This window comes from Mya arenaria, chromosome 14, assembly GCF_026914265.1.
Source record: "Mya arenaria isolate MELC-2E11 chromosome 14, ASM2691426v1".
Classification (NCBI taxonomy): domain Eukaryota; kingdom Metazoa; phylum Mollusca; class Bivalvia; order Myida; family Myidae; genus Mya; species Mya arenaria.
Window position 1 is genome coordinate 21,073,386 of NC_069135.1, and position 16,811 is coordinate 21,090,196.

General features: G+C 37.4%; 1 protein-coding gene across 1 annotated transcript; it reads left to right on the forward strand.

Moving 5' to 3' along the window:
* The first annotated feature begins 2,652 nt into the window (after positions 1 to 2,652).
* Positions 2,653 to 13,223, forward strand: LOC128217671 (myb-like protein P). Its single transcript, XM_052924976.1, has 8 exons — positions 2,653 to 2,856; positions 3,964 to 4,039; positions 4,255 to 4,499; positions 5,033 to 5,168; positions 5,844 to 6,000; positions 7,267 to 8,834; positions 9,092 to 9,201; positions 9,391 to 13,223. The coding sequence occupies exons 2-8, from the start codon at positions 3,964 to 3,966 to the stop codon at positions 9,562 to 9,564; spliced, it is 2,466 nt and encodes an 821-aa protein (XP_052780936.1). The 5' UTR covers positions 2,653 to 2,856; the 3' UTR covers positions 9,565 to 13,223.
* The last annotated feature ends 3,588 nt before the right edge of the window (positions 13,224 to 16,811 follow it).

A 16,811-nucleotide genomic window follows, 5' to 3' on the forward strand; every position in this document is an offset into this window, starting at 1 on the left:
TTATTTGATACTTGGTAAGGCACTTCATTATGGAGACATACTCTTATGGTATCCGACACTCAGTTATGTGATTTTGGGGATGATGAGTGGCCCTATATTATTTTGATCTCATTTGAAAAGTTTTGTTGTATAAGAATCTGAAAAGAAATTACCCAAAACAATATTGCAAACAAGTTTTTATCAAATACCCAATAAAATAGGTAAATTTATGTCCGAAGGTCCACAATCGCATAATGTGGCTTAAATGTCATGCTTATTTGTAGATTAGTTACCTCAATGAAATGTGAGGTACAAGAATGCAAACAATGATATTGCAAGGTCGATTGTGTTTGATGTGATATGGGCAAAATGGGTAAACAATAAACAGCCGATAGAGGGATTACATCACAATGGCATCATTGAAATTGATTGAATTATGACTTTTGAAATCATAGCATGTAAATCCATGAAGAAAAACATAATCTGATACATAGAGGATAATTTGTTGTTGTTTTTAGCTCGACTATTTGAAGAATAAGGAGGCTTTATTCATACATGCCATATCCCCCGGCGGGGGAAAAAATCCCCCGGAATTTCTGTCCATCCCCCGGTCTCCCGGCGGGAGATAAAAATCCCCCGGAATTAAAAAAAAAAAAAAAAAAAAAATTTTTTTTTTTTTTTAGATATTTTACATCAGGCAATAATGACAAAGTGAAACCACAGTATGTGAGTGAAATTGAATGTAAAGTAACAACTCCGCAAGGGTGAAATGACTGTTTAAAAAAAAAAAGATAAATACCAAAAGAAAACAAGTGATCAATTAATTAGAAGAAATGTTCAAAGGCAAAGAAATATTACTATTTTGGAAAAGGTAGAAATTAATAAAATTCATTCCATTCTCTTAGTGTCTGAACGTCATCATAGCTGATAGTATAAAGCATAATTTTTTAAAAGACTTTGGAGGAAGTTAAATTGAATGTACAGTATTACAGCATGACATGACATCATAAGAATATGATAAATCATGACATAAAATAATTCTGTATAATGAAAAAGTTAAGAGGTTTTCATAGCGAAATATAATTATGTGAATTCATTTTTTCGTACTTTCGCATCTAAATATACTTTGAAATTTCCGGACTTAAACCTGCTAAAAAATCCCCCTGAATACCACCATGGTGACCAAAATCCCCCTGAATTTTTAGCCTTCTGAACAAATCCCCCTGAATGGTCTCCAGAAAATATGGCATGTATGTTTATTACTCCCCTCGGTGTCGGCGTCTGGTTAAACCTTTAGGGCAAGTTTGCATTTTCACTTATAACTCCAATACCCTTCATTCAATTCACTTAATACTTTACACAAATGTTCAGGACCATCACATAATGAGGTTAGATAACTCCATAGTTTCCTATATACAAATCATGGCCCCTGATTGACTTAGTACCTTGGGTTAAAGTTTTAGGGCAAGTTAAAGTTTTAGGGCAAGTTGGGATTTTTATTAATCATTTGATTGACTCATATTTGATACAATTATTTGCAACCATCTAACAATTAGGTAACATAACTCCATATTAACCCAAAATACAAATTATGGCCCTTGATTGACTTTTTTTTAACTTTTTTTATTGCTTTTGACAGGCACATTTTTATATTTTTAACCAGGTTTTCGTAAAGGGAAACCTGGTTATTAGAATGATGGGCATCAATTGTTGTTTAGGTCCGCGTCAAACTATCGAATAATTTTAGTTAGGTTTGACATATAATGACCGAACTTGGTATATAGGAAGAGTGTAGACCTTTCATGGGATTGTGTTTGAGGCCCCTAGGATCAAGGTCAAGGTCACTGTTATTTTGAATACAAAAATGGTTGGTACTGAATAACTTAAGATAGTGTTGACATATTGTGACCAAGCTTGGTGTATAGGAAGGGGTTATGGAGACCTTTCATGGGATTGCATATGGGGGCCCTAGGGTCAAGGTCACTGTTACTAAAAAAAGATAACAGTTTGGTACTGAATATCTTAGGGTTGATATATTGCGACCTTACTTGGTATGTAGGAAGAGTTTATGAAGGACTATAATGGGATTGTGTTTTGGGCCCCTAGGGTCAAAGTCACTGTTACTAAAATCGAAAAACAGGTAAAACTGAATGTCACAACAAAGGCTGATTACTTTTTAATTTGACTTTTTTATTGCTTTTGAAAATCACATATATAACATTCATTGCTAAGACAAAGCAGCATATGGTCAAGCGCGCTTTCCTACGACAGCTCTTGTTAGTGAAGGAGGTGAACCACATTGCAATTCTTCACTGAAAGAAACTTTTTTTATCCTGATTCCATGCTTATGATTTTTCGAAATAATTATTTATATTTAAGTAGAAAATCATGCTAAATTATAACATCATTTTTTTTTTACCTTTAAACGTGCTTAAATGAGAGAAGCATTCAAACAGTGTCTATTATTTTACTTTAATAAACAACCGGTTTACTTGAAATAATTTGTTGTATGCATAAAAGAAAACATACAGGTAGACAAAAATAAGCATTATACCAGATTTCGCGACATAATTTTATGGGGTCAATATTACCTCCCCTGTATTTCAAATATAAGTCAATTAGAGTTTTTTCCCTTACACAGGATTTAACTTTATGAACTATGTTTCATTACAGGTGAGACATCAACAAATGACGTGACAAAATGTAGGTCAAATAAATAGGAATACCTGTGTAATTGTTACCAAGATGGCGGACTAGTTTCAATTATTGTTCCCCAAGATATTGTTTCATTTGCCTTATGAGAAATGATTGCAGCCTCACTGTTAAGCAGATAATAAGCAACAAGGTGTGACTTTTTGGTAACACCTGTCAATCGAGGTAAATATTGTGACAAATACAATAGCTTTTTTAATGTGTTTCATTGTTTGAATTATAATTTTTGTTTTCATATCAGACCTTTTAAATGACAAAGAAAAAGGGTAACCCCCTGCCCCCTTCCCATTGAGTACCAAATACTTCTTTATTTTTCTTCCGAATCCTGGATAACAAAAAAATATTCAAATACTTTAAAGCGGTTACATTCTTAGTGTGTCTCACTGTGCCTTCCTCTCCATTTACATTAATGCCAAAATTTTAGTTTCTGCTTACTGCGTACCACCCTCTTGAGTCAATTTAAATCTTTAAAAGACACACTTAATAAGTGTATAATATACTGAAAAGGGGGTTTACACTCTCCGATAGAATTGGAAAAAAAATCTGATATACATTATATCATATATCATATGTAACATTAATTAAAAAATATAACTGAGACACTTTATATTTTCAGCCGTTTCAAATATACATGTACCTTTTTTGTTTACTATTATTATCTGAGTATTAATTTGCTCTATTGCGATTGACTATACAAACATGCCATATCCCCCGGCGGGGGGGGGGGGGGGGAATTCCCCCGGAATTTCGACCCATCCCCTGGTCCCCCGCCAAAAAAAAGATCCATAATATTATAAGTGTGAAATTCCATGAAGGACCATGATGACTAAGTCCAAAAATTATTGTAATTTGAGTGTGTTTCTATATTTATTCTTATATTATAAATGCAGATATTGCTCAAAATTTCGCCGCGTAAAAATCCCCTGGTGTAATATCAAAATCCCCTGGAATTCAGACCAAAATCCGCTGGGAAGCCTCTCAGAAATATGGCATGTATGTCTATATGCAAATAATACCAATTTGAGGGCAGTAAGTCATCTTCCCACAATGGCCAAAAAGCATCCAGGATCCTTTCGTTTTTAGAATATTTAATTAAGACACTATATATTTCCAGCTGTTACAAATATACATGTTCCTGACTTGTTGTTTCCTCAGAATATTCCCAATTAATATCAGCTATTCGCATTTAGCATATATGTGATGTACCAATTTGAGTGCTTTAAGTCATCTTCCCATAATGGCAAAAAGCATCAAGGATCTTATTGTTTTCAGATGGCTTCAGCAGCAATAAAGGTTGTGCTAGTCGTGATGTCAGTGGCAACAGTGGTCATTTCTCAGGACAACACAAGTAAGATGTTGTCCTATACTCAATTGTATGGATGTGAGTTTTGGATGCCCAATGGAAGGAAAATAATGTCTGTAAAAAAAGTTTGAAAAAATACATACTAAATTTTTGTAATTTAATAAAAAAATGTATTTACACTTTTATTTGTTTTGTGAAGATTTATAGGAAGTTATTTTTATTTAGTTGCAATGCAGATTGATATAAAAATGTTTTCACAGAGTACATGGACTCTCCTGTTTACTGTGGTCAAGAGTTCAGAATTGGCGAAAACCAAGTAGTCTACGTGCGACCAAGAAGCAGCGTCAGTTCAAGTAATCCACCTGCCTCCTGCAGTATAACATTCACATCAGCGCAGTCCAACACCAACTATAAGTTTGAGCTGACCGTTGAAGCTGTTCAGATCACTGATTGTGCCCTGAATTTGAATATCTATGATGGCAATGGTGTTGGTGGGGCATATCTGGTTAGTAATTTAGCTTCACATTATTCTGGTTTTATGCAATTCAGGTTTTCCAGCGTGTGTTTTTCTATACTTTCTATACTTGTAACATATAAAGAGCATTCTATTTTTTATTTCTTTTGGACAAACCTATTAAAATCTAAGTCTATAAAACCTACTTTGTAGGGGAAAAAATCTGATTTAAAGTTCACCGATTTACTTATTATCTCTTAGGACAAACCATCTATATATATATATATATATATATATATATATATATATATATATATATATATATATATATATATATACACAAAGTGTCAGGTATAAGGTTGGTATTTAAAACACAAATTATAGAATCCTCTATAATATATCTCAGACATGTCTGCTCTAACCTTTACAAAACTTTGCAGCAATGTTTACATAATTTCTTCACCAAGTTTGATTACCGGTGATTACCAGTCAGTTTGTCATAATGATGGCCTCTCCTGGTAGGCAACACATCTGTTGCATGGAATTCTTGTTTATATTTCTACATGTATGTTTCCTTTTTACAGTCAAGGCTTGGCTGTAGCAGTACAACATCTACAGGAAAACTATACCCAAAGTCAAATGCAGTGACCTTCCATCTGACGCGAACCCGCTACCAGTACAGCATTGCCGGAGATTTCTCCATAATTGTCAAACTTTACTGTAAGTTGTCAGTTTACGATGCACTCTTATACCCCAAAAAGCAGTACCACAATTAATACAATTGTTGTAAGGATGCCATGCTTAATATGAAAGAAAGGTGCATAAAACACGGTATTTCTACCTTATGAGACAATTGTTGAACTCAGTAAATGTTTTAGGACCCATCATTTAATATACATTTGCATTTTCAGCTATAAGATACATGGTTACAACCTTGTTTTCAATAATAGGTATTTTCCATAAATGCGTTATTTAGTAAGTAGTTAATGTTTTATCGCTCAAAAATCCCTGAAAGTAAATATTTCATGAGCGGCTGGCAACACCACTTATAAAACATAACATTTGGTGCTCACTCGGTAAAAAATTGCGATCTTACACTGCAACAATTGTATTTTTTTCCCAGAATCCTCGAAATACTCACTTGAAGAGATTCTTGTAAAATCAAACTCAGAATAATTGAAATTTCATTATTGTTTGTAACGCTTTTCATCAAAATGTAGATACTGTCAAGTTTTCAAGTGCATGTGTCTATGAATATTACATTTCTTATTTGTACTTCAAATTGACAGCTTTTACAATCATTTGCAAAACATATTGCACCAGAGTGTTTGTTTTGATTGCATACCTTATTAACTGTGATCGAGTCCCTTTTAACAGCTACAATTATATTTATAGATGACAAGGATGGAGCTGACAACTATATTGGGACTGATTCCTTCCCAGCAGGAGCTATAATAGGCGTTATATTAGCAATCATACTCCTGATAACAGCTGGTGTATTATTGGGCTGGTGTTATAAAACCGGGAGACTTCCTGGAATGGACCCTTACAGGTAATGTGAAATTTGGCTGGGTGGTTGTGAAAAGGTTGTAAGTCACCTTAAGGTGAAACGCGACCCTGAGTGATTTTTCGAGTTTATGTTCGAAAATAAGTATGCGAATAAAACAGCATTTGCAGCAATAAGGGACTGTTTTTACATTTTCAATATTCGAATTAGTTTTGAAACTACGAGTTTTCGAAATATACCACTGACGTCTGTCATTTTTTTGCATTCCAGCTGCATAAGCTGATATTTTCATGAATTCTTTGTTTACCGCAATAAATTTTCACCACCAAATGCATCTATTGCAAACATTTAGTGATTCATTTACAGATATGTAATTTTCATTCTTTTGTCTTATGTTGTCTATTTTAAAGGCATCAATAACGTAAATTTTTGCTGGGAAACTGACATCTTGTTTTTCTTGAAAAAGTGTGCAGGGTCGCGTTACATCTTAGGTACAGACGCAGATGGAACATTTCACTGTCATCTCTTGTACTAGAATGTTTAATGTTAGTGGTCAGGGTTTTAGCTACAGAGGTATGGAAGGGTGCTGCATCTCACGGGAGACCAGCATGTGCACCCTCTTGCATCCATAGAATAACATGCTTAAGATAATCAAATATTTCTTTTGTTTTGATTAAAACTTAAAATATGTTTATTAAGATAATGCAAACTTGACACATTTTGCAGTTGAAACCTTAAATTAATTAAATTGAGCACAATTCCTAAAATTTTGTGTGAAATTTATAATGTTTAAATTCTTCACAGCCAGACACATCTTCCTTAACACCCTGTACCCTTTTTCAGCACCCTGTCCTTTTTAAAACCTTGCTAAAACCCTAGTAATCATTTTTGCAATTTATGCATATCAGGGCAAATCTTTCTTCCATTTTATGCACCCATGAAACTTTTTTTTAACCATAAACTAATTAACGTTTATTTTATGCACAGATATGAATCAAATATATCATATGCATAGATATGAATCGAATATATCATATGCACAGATGTGAATCAAATATATCATATGCATAGATGTTAATCAAATATATCATATGCACAGATGTGAATCGAATATATCATATGCACAGATGTTAATCAAATATATCATATGCATAGATATGAATCTAATATATCTTATATACAGATATGATTCATAAAATATATTTTCACAGATATGATTCAAATATATTTTATGCACCAATATAATTTTAAGGATTTTAAAGATTTGACTTTATTAGAATAACATGTACATTTGTGAGTAATGTTTTACAGCTATCCTGCCACCAAAACCAGCACCCAGAACCTATCAACGATAAACACAGACACCAAAGATGGAGAATCAAACAATGGCGGCTTTGTTGCGTGGCATAACACAGAAGGGAAAAATGTGGCTAAAGAGAGCAAGAGTAATTTTGATCTTGATGACTCAAGAGTGTGGGAATCGTTAACGAATGTAAGTGGATCGAAAGTTAGCTCGAGCAGTGAAGTGATAAGTGTGAAGCCGCCGAAACCCCCGCCGAATTGGAATTCTGGCAGGAACAATAATACGCGCAATAATGATAATAATAACAGGAACGGTAATAGTCGAGGGAATGAAGGAAATTTTCAGAGGAGTGATGCAAATCAGTTATCGAATTCCCCGAATTCGAGAATAAGGGGCAGAAATAGGGGGAGGGGTGGAGATATTAATGATAATAATGGACCATACAATACCATTAATGATAATTTTACCAGAGAAGGAAATGATCGAGGTAGTGGGAACAGTGGAAGTGGATTGCTAAAGAAAGGTCGGCAAGATGGTGTATTTGTGAATCCCGACAAAGAGGGATATATGTACGATTATGATCACGTTAAGAAATTGGAAGGAGATAAACAGGGAAATAGTGACCCTAAGAATAAGACACAAGATTTCGGGAGTGAATTGAAAGAAGCTGTAAGACGAGCAAGTCTCAAACGCCAAAAGTCTGAAAATCAGACTAGTGACAGTGACGCAAATAATGCTAATAAGAAAAATGATGAATCTTCGGATTTTGCAAGTTCTACAGCATTAAATAAAACTGATGGTGAAACCACAGGACCTGATGCACATTCATCACCAAAAGTTAAAAAGAAGAAGCGAAAGAGTTCCAAAGAGCGTAAATCTCCAAAATCAGGCCGGAAACATAAAAGAGGCGATGGTTCAGCAGAGGGATCACCAAAAAAAGAGACATCAGTAGATGATGATGGAGAAGCACCACCTGAAGTTTATGCTCCAATATTTTCAGGGGATGAAGATAACGATGTTAGTAGAGATTATTCTCACATGTATCAGCCCGGTTACCAAGGCAACCGACCCCCAGTCCCGCCCTACAACAATCAAGGGTACCCGGTGGGGCCCTACCAGCCCAGCATGCCGGGTATGTACCCACCAGGCTACCCGCAAGGGGTACCGTACCAGCAAGCCGGGCAAGCTCAGTGGTATATGGAAGCCCAACCCAATGGGCAGCAAAAAATGGCTTTTGCTATGCAAACTCATAGTCAAAGTGATGACAGCTTAGGCGGACATCACGGTCCTCCGAATTATACTTCGACGCCTTATCATAGACCCCAAGATGCTTCGGCATTAGTGCCTGCAGGAACAATCCTAGATGACCCACATATTCCCCAACCTGGTACATCACTCATGCGATATGACGAGGATCCTTTGTCGGGTGCCAAAACTTCCCAGGTTGTTTGGACAGAGTCGAAAAGGGACCCTACCGACCCACCGCCCGATTCAGCAACCCAAGTTACTAGAAAAACCATCACAAGAATCACAGCAAAAAGTACAAAAGAGGATCTTCCAGACAATCCAGGACCAAGTATGTAATCTAGAAATCAAAATCTAGACTTTGAGCAAGCCCGGAAGGCATTTTATTTGTTCATGGCTTGAGGGTCTGTCTTAATTTTGATCACTGTTGCACTGATATTTACAATGTCCATATCAACAAAAAAGAGTAATTTCAGTTTGTCAAAACAAACATGTCTCAATGCAGTATTATAGATATTATATTTCAAGATTCTTAGCTTGTGTGTATTTTAAACAAAAAGGTAAAGGAATTTCTTTTCAACTCCACAGGTCTACAGGACATGTCATGGCGGGCGGCCCAGCAGATTCAGGCTACGGGTGGCCAGGAGCCACAGTTTATGTCTCCAACTCGGGGGGTGTACCAGCCAAACGCTATACAGGTTGGTATCTTGTTATGTTACTTGTAACTCAGGCTTCTGCTACAAGCCTAATGCTGGTGCAAATGGATTATTTTCTATTTCAGATATGTTAATGTTAATGAATGTTGGAATAATTTTGTTCCTGCCATATAGACCACTATATTAGAAGTTTTTGAAAATTTACCTTTATCCTGTGTGATTACATTTCAGTATGCAAATGAAACGCCCGACCGATCCAATGCCTCATACTATGTGGGACCCCGAGAGCCGGTCCGTCACAAGAAAACCCCGCCACCTGTCATACATGAAGATCCAACTAGGTCACAGGCCGAAAAAGCGTTTAAAGATACCATCACGCTGAATAAGGAATCTGAAGTCATATAGATGTTGTCTCTACAATTGTATAAGCTTTATTTATTGATCATTATGTGAAGGTTTATATTGATCTTAGGGATATACAGTCTGCTCAAAATGCACAAGCCTGAAAGCCTGACACTTACAGAAAATTTTGGGCCTTTATAAATCCAATCCAATGCTAAATGTCTGAGGTTTTCCCTCTTGTTGGTTGTTGGTGTTTTTCATTACAAATACGTATAGGCTTGCAGAAATTTCTTGAACCTTGATGTTTCTATATTCCATTGGCCCAAATGGCCTGTGTTTGAACTATTATTTTACACAGACCATTCAAACGCTATTATGCTACTGTACCACAACATAGAGGTTGAGATATATACCTTCTACTTTATCAAAAATGTACATACCACATGATTTTATGTCATACACAAACAGAATGTTGATGGATATTGCTGACATTTTTCAGTCGGACATGATTGCTTTTTACTCGTCATTATTTCCCAAAATGCTACAAGACGAAGCACATGATGATGGCATAAGAATAAGGGATATGTACGCAAAAGGCTATAAAGAACTATTCAGTACCTCAGGCAAGAAGAAGGGAAAGGAAGACAGTAACATCTTTGTCACATTTTCATGCATTGAATAGTGGATAGTTTTTAGTAAAAAATGTGCCTATATATACAACTTATTTGTAAACAGTCATTTTACATTTTCTTACATCTGTCATATAACACAGCTTTGAGTGAAAATCAATATTGTCCAAAAAACTGAAAATTGTCAAAAAATGCATCAAATTTCTGTAAACATGAATTATGATGTCTTGACTGTACAGTAACCACTCGATGTTTATATTATAAAGTAATATTATACTCTGTTATTCCATTTCACTGATCTCTTAAGCCTTACTGTTGGTATGTTATAAATACACCACATTCACTTATATATTATCCCATCCACATTATTGTACTTGTGGTTAGGATTTCAAGAAATATATCAATTTAAAAATTTAAATAGATATTTTAGGCACTTTTTCGGTACAATGGGTCGATTGTTCAGAACTTAATTAAAAGGATTTGCTGCGGGTTTATCAGGTCAGATATCGTAAACATTAATTGTGTATTATGGAATGTAAAAAAATGCTTGTTACAATGATACAACATTAATGATCACAAGTTCAAATTACAATTCCCTATTTAACAGACATTGAAAAATGAGACATAAAATGCTCCCTTTTATGCTGATAAGCCTTAGTTTCGTATAAATGCTATTAAAAATTAATTTATTCTGCGTTAAACTTTCTGTTTAAATGATTAATTGCAAGTAGTTCAGTGTTTGTAAATAACAAAAAATAATTAAGAACTGAAGCCATTGTTTCAGCTGTACTTGTTTTATTTAGATTTATGAACATCATAAATTAAAATATTTCACTACTAAAATTAGCAACAGTGACATAACCAGATTATAACTTAAACAAATTTCTAAACAATTGGCCCAAAGTGCAAACAATATTATATAAGTGTATGTGACATTTGTATATATGACTGCTCTTTTATGTGTATATTGGTGTATATTGGTGCATAATATCATTCTAATATATTTTTGTACATACCGGTAATTATAGATATAGAAGAATTACAAAAGATTACTTCAGTGCTTGTTTACTTTGTCGTTTATTATCTGATTTTAGTTGTACATGAATATTTCTGATTATTACCTGATTCATTATAATATATAAATACAAATCTGTTATTTTTTTGGCTGTTTTACATGAATGCTATTGTCTAGGATTGAACTGTTCCTCGGTCAACAGTATGAACTGATTCCCTCTCGCACTATGACATCGTTGGAATAATTTTCAAATTTTATTTTAAGAAGGCATGTCATTAATGTTCGGTCATTTCTGTATTCAATTTGTGATAAAATTTTGATAAGGTAATGAAACAGTTATTTCATGGTTATTATGGTACCAGTCAACACAGTTGGCTCTTTGTGTCGGGGATGACATTCTGACCTATCAGCCTTGGGCAACAGATTCAGATGTCATCCCCTCCACATCGGGACAACAGATTTGACTGTTGTTGACAAAGTTTCATTTGAATGATCTTGTTATTGACAAAGTTAAGTACATTGTTGAATGTAAGGATCAGGTACTATTTTAACTTAAGATGCTTCTGCAATATGGCGTTTGCATTTAATTCTTTATACATTATTTTCATATCTTGTTAGACAGTTATTTAAAAAAAGATTTATATCTAATTTTTAAATATTCTTTTTATCAATGACATTCATATAAGCTCTTTGTGTTGTTTTTTTTCCAAAGAAAAAAGTTGAGGTATTGTCATAGGCTTGGCTTCGCAGCAACAGCGGAGTCAGCGCCAAAGGCTAACTTTGGCCATAATTCTAAAGTATTGAAGATTTTCTAATGTAACTTGATAGATATATTGCAAGAGACAATATAACAAAATACACTTGTTTGACAAGGCCCATAACTCCTGCTTTAATCTTTGTTGAGTTATGGCCCTTTTTAAACTAAATTAAAACAAAAACAATTTTATCATAATTATTTACATTCCAAGTTGTGCAATAATGTGTTTCGTAATGTTTTATGAATGTTTAAATCATTGTGTACTTTACTGCAAGCTAATTCATGGTTTAACTCTTTGTTTTAATAATACAGTTACAAGTCTTGTTTTTTTCTTCTATACGTTATTGTCCATATCTTAACAATAACAAGTTGGCAGTGCTAAACCGTTCAAAATCTAGTGTATGGATAAATTAGAACACTATTCACTTATACTGCACTCAGTTATTTAACGTTGTCATTGACAATACAAAGCAATTACAATACCCACGTCCCGAGTTATTGAAATGAACTTTTATGTTTTGAGGCAATGAAAATGAAGCATATTGAATTGTTAATATCATAGCATACAGAGGATAACATTATATTCTGAAGTTATCTTTGCTTTCAATAATTTTAAAGAATCTACACAACTTTAAAAACATATGGTATTACATTCCATAACACATTTAAATGGCAATATATTTGGTGTTCTGTGATTCTAGTTATCAATGAAAAGTTCTTTCATTACTGAAAAAACTAATCTCTAAAAAATGATGAATAGTTTTAATAACTCAAGTTTCAGCGCTTGTTTATTCTTTTTCAATGACTCAGGTTGTGAGGGCAGTAACCATTATTTGTTTTATTGAGTGATTTCACTTAGATCAGAAAGCACACCATTTGATGCAAAATAAGTTTCATACTATTTGTAATGAATATATATGATATTATGATATTATAATATTATCAAAACCATTATCAGCATATGCTAGAGAAATGCATCATACTCATCATCTGTGTCATCATTATTGTTGTCATCATCGCTGTCATTGTCATCATCAGCAGCAGCATGAGTGAAATTATCTGTAACTTGTATTCTTCCTTTTACTTACTGTTTTATCATGATTTTTATAGTTGATAGCAGCATGTAATTATTTTTTATTAATTAGTATGTGCTGACAACACCAACATATACTTGAAACCTTGTGAATACAAGATATGTGCATGAAATATTTTTAACTGTAAATAATATTTTTAACTGTAAATATTAAATCTTTACACATTTATGTATCTATACAAATAGCAATTTTTGTTAGAGATTTTTTCAATAAAATGTGCAACCATTTTCTGTTGTTTTTTTCATCAAAATAAATAGTGTCAGAAATGGTAACTGCTAAGTAGTGTTCACTGGTGAGGAGTGTATACTGGTGAGGAGTGTTCACTGGTGAGGAGTGTATACTGGTGAGGAGTGGTCACTGGTGGAGTGTATACTGGTGAGGAGTGGTCACTGGTGAGTAGTGTATACTGGCGAGGAGTGGTCACTGGTGGAGTATATACTGGTGAGGAGTGTATACTGGTGAGGAGTGTAAACTGGTGAGGAGTGGTCATTGGTGAGTAGTGTTCACTGGTGAGCAGTGTTCACTGGTGAGGAGTGTTCACTGGTGAGTAGTGTTCACTGGTGAGTATTGTTCACTCGTGAGGAGTGGTCACTGGTGAACAGTATTCACTGGTGAGGAGTGGTCACTGGTGGAGTGTATACTGGTGAGGAGTGGTCACTGGTGAGGAGTGTATACTGGTGAGGAGTGGTCACTGGTGGAGTGTATACTGGTGAGGAGTGGTCACTGGTGGAGTGTATACTGGTGAGGAGTGTTCACCGGTGGAGTGTATATTGTTGAGGAGTGGTCACTGGTGAGGAGTGGTCACTGGTGGAGTGTATATTGTTGAGGAGTGGTCACTGGTGAGGAGTGTATATTGTTGAGTAGTGGTCACTGGTGAGGAGTGGTCACTGGTGGAGTGTATATTGTTGAGGAGTGGTCACTGGTGAGGAGTGGTCACTGGTGGAGTGTATATTGTTGAGGAGTGGTCACTGGTGAGGAGTGGTCACTGGTGAAGTGTATATTGTTGAGGAGTGGTCACTGGTAAGGAGTGGTCACTGGTGGAGTGTATATTGTTGAGGAGTGTTCACTGGTGAGGAGTGTTCACTGTTAAAGAGTGGTCACTGTTAAGGAGTGGTTACTGGTGAAGAGTTGTCACTGGTGAGGAGTGTATACTGGTGAGTAGTGTTCACTGGTGAGGAGTGTTCACTGGTGAGGAGTGGTAACTGGTGAGGAGTGGGCACTATTAAGGAGTGTTCACTAATGAGGAGTGTTCACAGATGAGGAGTGTTCACTGGTGAGGAGTGTTTACTGGTGAAAAGTGTGCACTGGTGATGAGTGTTCACTGGTGAGGAGTGGGCACTGGTGAGGAGTGGTCACTGGTGAGGATGTATACTGGTGAGGAGTGGTCACTTGTGAGGAGTGTTCACTGTTAAGGAGTCATCACTGGTGAGGAGTGGGAACTGTTAAGGAGTGTTCACTGGTGAGCAGTATTCACTGGTGAGTAGTGTTCACTGTTAAGGAGTAATCACTACAGAGGAGTGGTCACTGGTGAGGAGTGGGCACTGGTGAGGAGTGCATACTGGTGAGGAGTGCATACTGGTGATGAGTGGTCACTGGTGAGGAGTGTTCACTGGTTAGCAGTGTTCACTGGTGAGCAGTGTTCACTGGTGAGGAGTGGTCACTGGTGAGTAGTGTTCACTGGTGAGTAGTGTTCACTGGTGGGTATTGTTCACTGGTGAGGAATGGTCACTGGTGGAGTGTAAACTGGTGAGGAGTGGTCACTGGTGGAGTGTATACTGGTGAGGAGTGGTCACTGGTGAGTAGTGTATACTGGTGAGGAGTGGTCACTGGTGGAGTGTATACTGGTGAGGAGTGGTCACTGGTGGAGTGTATACTGGTGAGGAGTGTTCACCGGTGGAGTGTATATTGTTGAGGAGTGGTCACTGGTGGAGTGTATATTGTTCATGAGTGGTCACTGGTGAGGAGTGGTCACTGGTGGAGTGTATATTGTTGAGGAGTGGTCACTGGTGAGGAGTGGTCACTGGTGGAGTGTATATTGTTGAGGAGTGGTCACTGGTGAGGAGTGTTCACTGTTAAGGAGGGGTCACTATTAAGGAGTGGTCACTGGTGAAGAGTGGTCACTGGTGAGGAGTGTATACTGGTGAGTAGTGTTCACTGGTGAGGAGTGTTCACTGGTGATGAGTGGTCACTGGTGAGGAGTGGGCACTATTAAGGAGTGTTCACTGTTGAGGAGTGTTCACAGATGAGGAGTGTTCACTGGTGAAAAGTGAGCACTGGTGATGAGTGTTCACTGGTGATGAGTGGTCACTGGTGAGGAGTGGGCACTATTAAGGAGTGTTCACTGTTGAGGAGTGTTCACAGATGAGGAGTGTTCACTGGTGAAAAGTGTGCACTGGTGATGAGTGTTCACTGGTGAGGAGTGGGCACTGGTGAGTAGTGTTCACTGGTGAGGAGTGTAAACTGGCGAGGAGTGTTCACTGCTAAGGAGTCATCACTGGTGAGGAGTGGGAACTGTAAAGGAGTGTTCACTGGTGAGCAGTATTCACTGGTGAGGAGTGGTCACTGGTGAGGAGTGTATACTGGTGAGGAGTGGTCTATGGTGAGGAGTGTTCACTGGTGAGGAGTTGGCACTGGTGAGGAGTGGTCACTGGTGAGGAGTGGGCACTGGGGAGGAGTGTTCACTGGGGACTAGTGTTAACTGGTGAGGAGTGTATACTGGTGAGGAGTGGTCACTGGTGAGGAGTGTGCACTGGTGAGTAGTGGTCACTGGTGAGGAGTGTATACTGGTGAGGAGTGTTCAGTGGGGTAGTTGTGTTCACTGGTGAGGAGTGGGCACTGGTGAGGAGTGTTCACTGGTGAGTAGTGTTCACTGGTGAGGAGTGGGCACTGGTGAGGAGTGGTCACTGGTGAGGAGTGTATACTGGTGAGTAGTGTTCACTGGTGAGGAGTGGTCACTGGTGAGGAGTGGTCACTGGTGAGGAGTGGGCACTATTAAGGAGTGTTCACTGTTGAGGAGTGTTCACTGGTGAGGAGTGTTCACTGGTGAAAAATGTGCACTGGTCAGGAGTGGGCACTGGTGAGTAGTGTTCACTGTTGAGGAGTGTATACTGGTGAGGTGTGGTCACTTGTGAGGAGTGTTCACTGTTAAGGAGTCATCACTGGTGATGAGTGGGAACTGTTAAGGAGTGTTCACTGGTGAACAGTATTCACTGGTGAGGAGTGTTCACTGGTGAGTAGTGTTCACTGTTAAGGAGTTATCACTACTGAGGAGTGGTCACTGTTAAGGAGTGTTCACTGGTGAGGAGTGTTCACTGGTGAGGAGAGTTCACTGGTGAGGAGTGTTCACTGGTGAGGAGTGTTCACTGTTAAGGAGTGGTCACTAGTGAGGAGTGGGAACTGTTAAGGAGTGTTCACTGGTGAGGAGAGTTCACTGGTGAGTATTGTTCACTGGTGAGGAGTGTTCACTGTTAAGGAGTGGTCACTGGTGAGGAGTGGGAACTGTTAAGGAGTGTTCACTGGTGAGGAGTGTTCACTGATGAGGAATGTATACTGGTGAGGAGTGGTCACTGGTGAAGAGTAGGCACTGTTAAGGAGTGTTCACTGGTGAGGAGTGTTATCTGTTAAGGAGTGTTCACTGGTGAGGAGTGTTCACTGGTGAGGAGTGGTCACTGGTGGGTAGTGTTCACTTGTGAGGAGTGGTCGCTGGTGAGGAGTGGTCACTGGTAAGGAGTGTTCAGTGTTAAGGAGTGGTCACTGGTGAGTAGTTTTCACTTGTGAGGAGTGGTCACTGGTGAGTAGTGTGCACTGGTAGTAGT

Excerpts from the sequence above, each read along its gene's own strand:
- LOC128217671 (XM_052924976.1), top strand. The coding sequence starts at position 3,964 with ATGGCTTCAGCAGCAATAAAGGTTGTGCTAGTCGTGATGTCAGTGGCA. Across the intron at positions 4,500-5,032 it reads GTGTTGGTGGGGCATATCTG|TCAAGGCTTGGCTGTAGCAG; the intron begins GTTAGTAATTTA and ends TCCTTTTTACAG. Across the intron at positions 6,001-7,266 it reads CCTGGAATGGACCCTTACAG|CTATCCTGCCACCAAAACCA; the intron begins GTAATGTGAAAT and ends AATGTTTTACAG.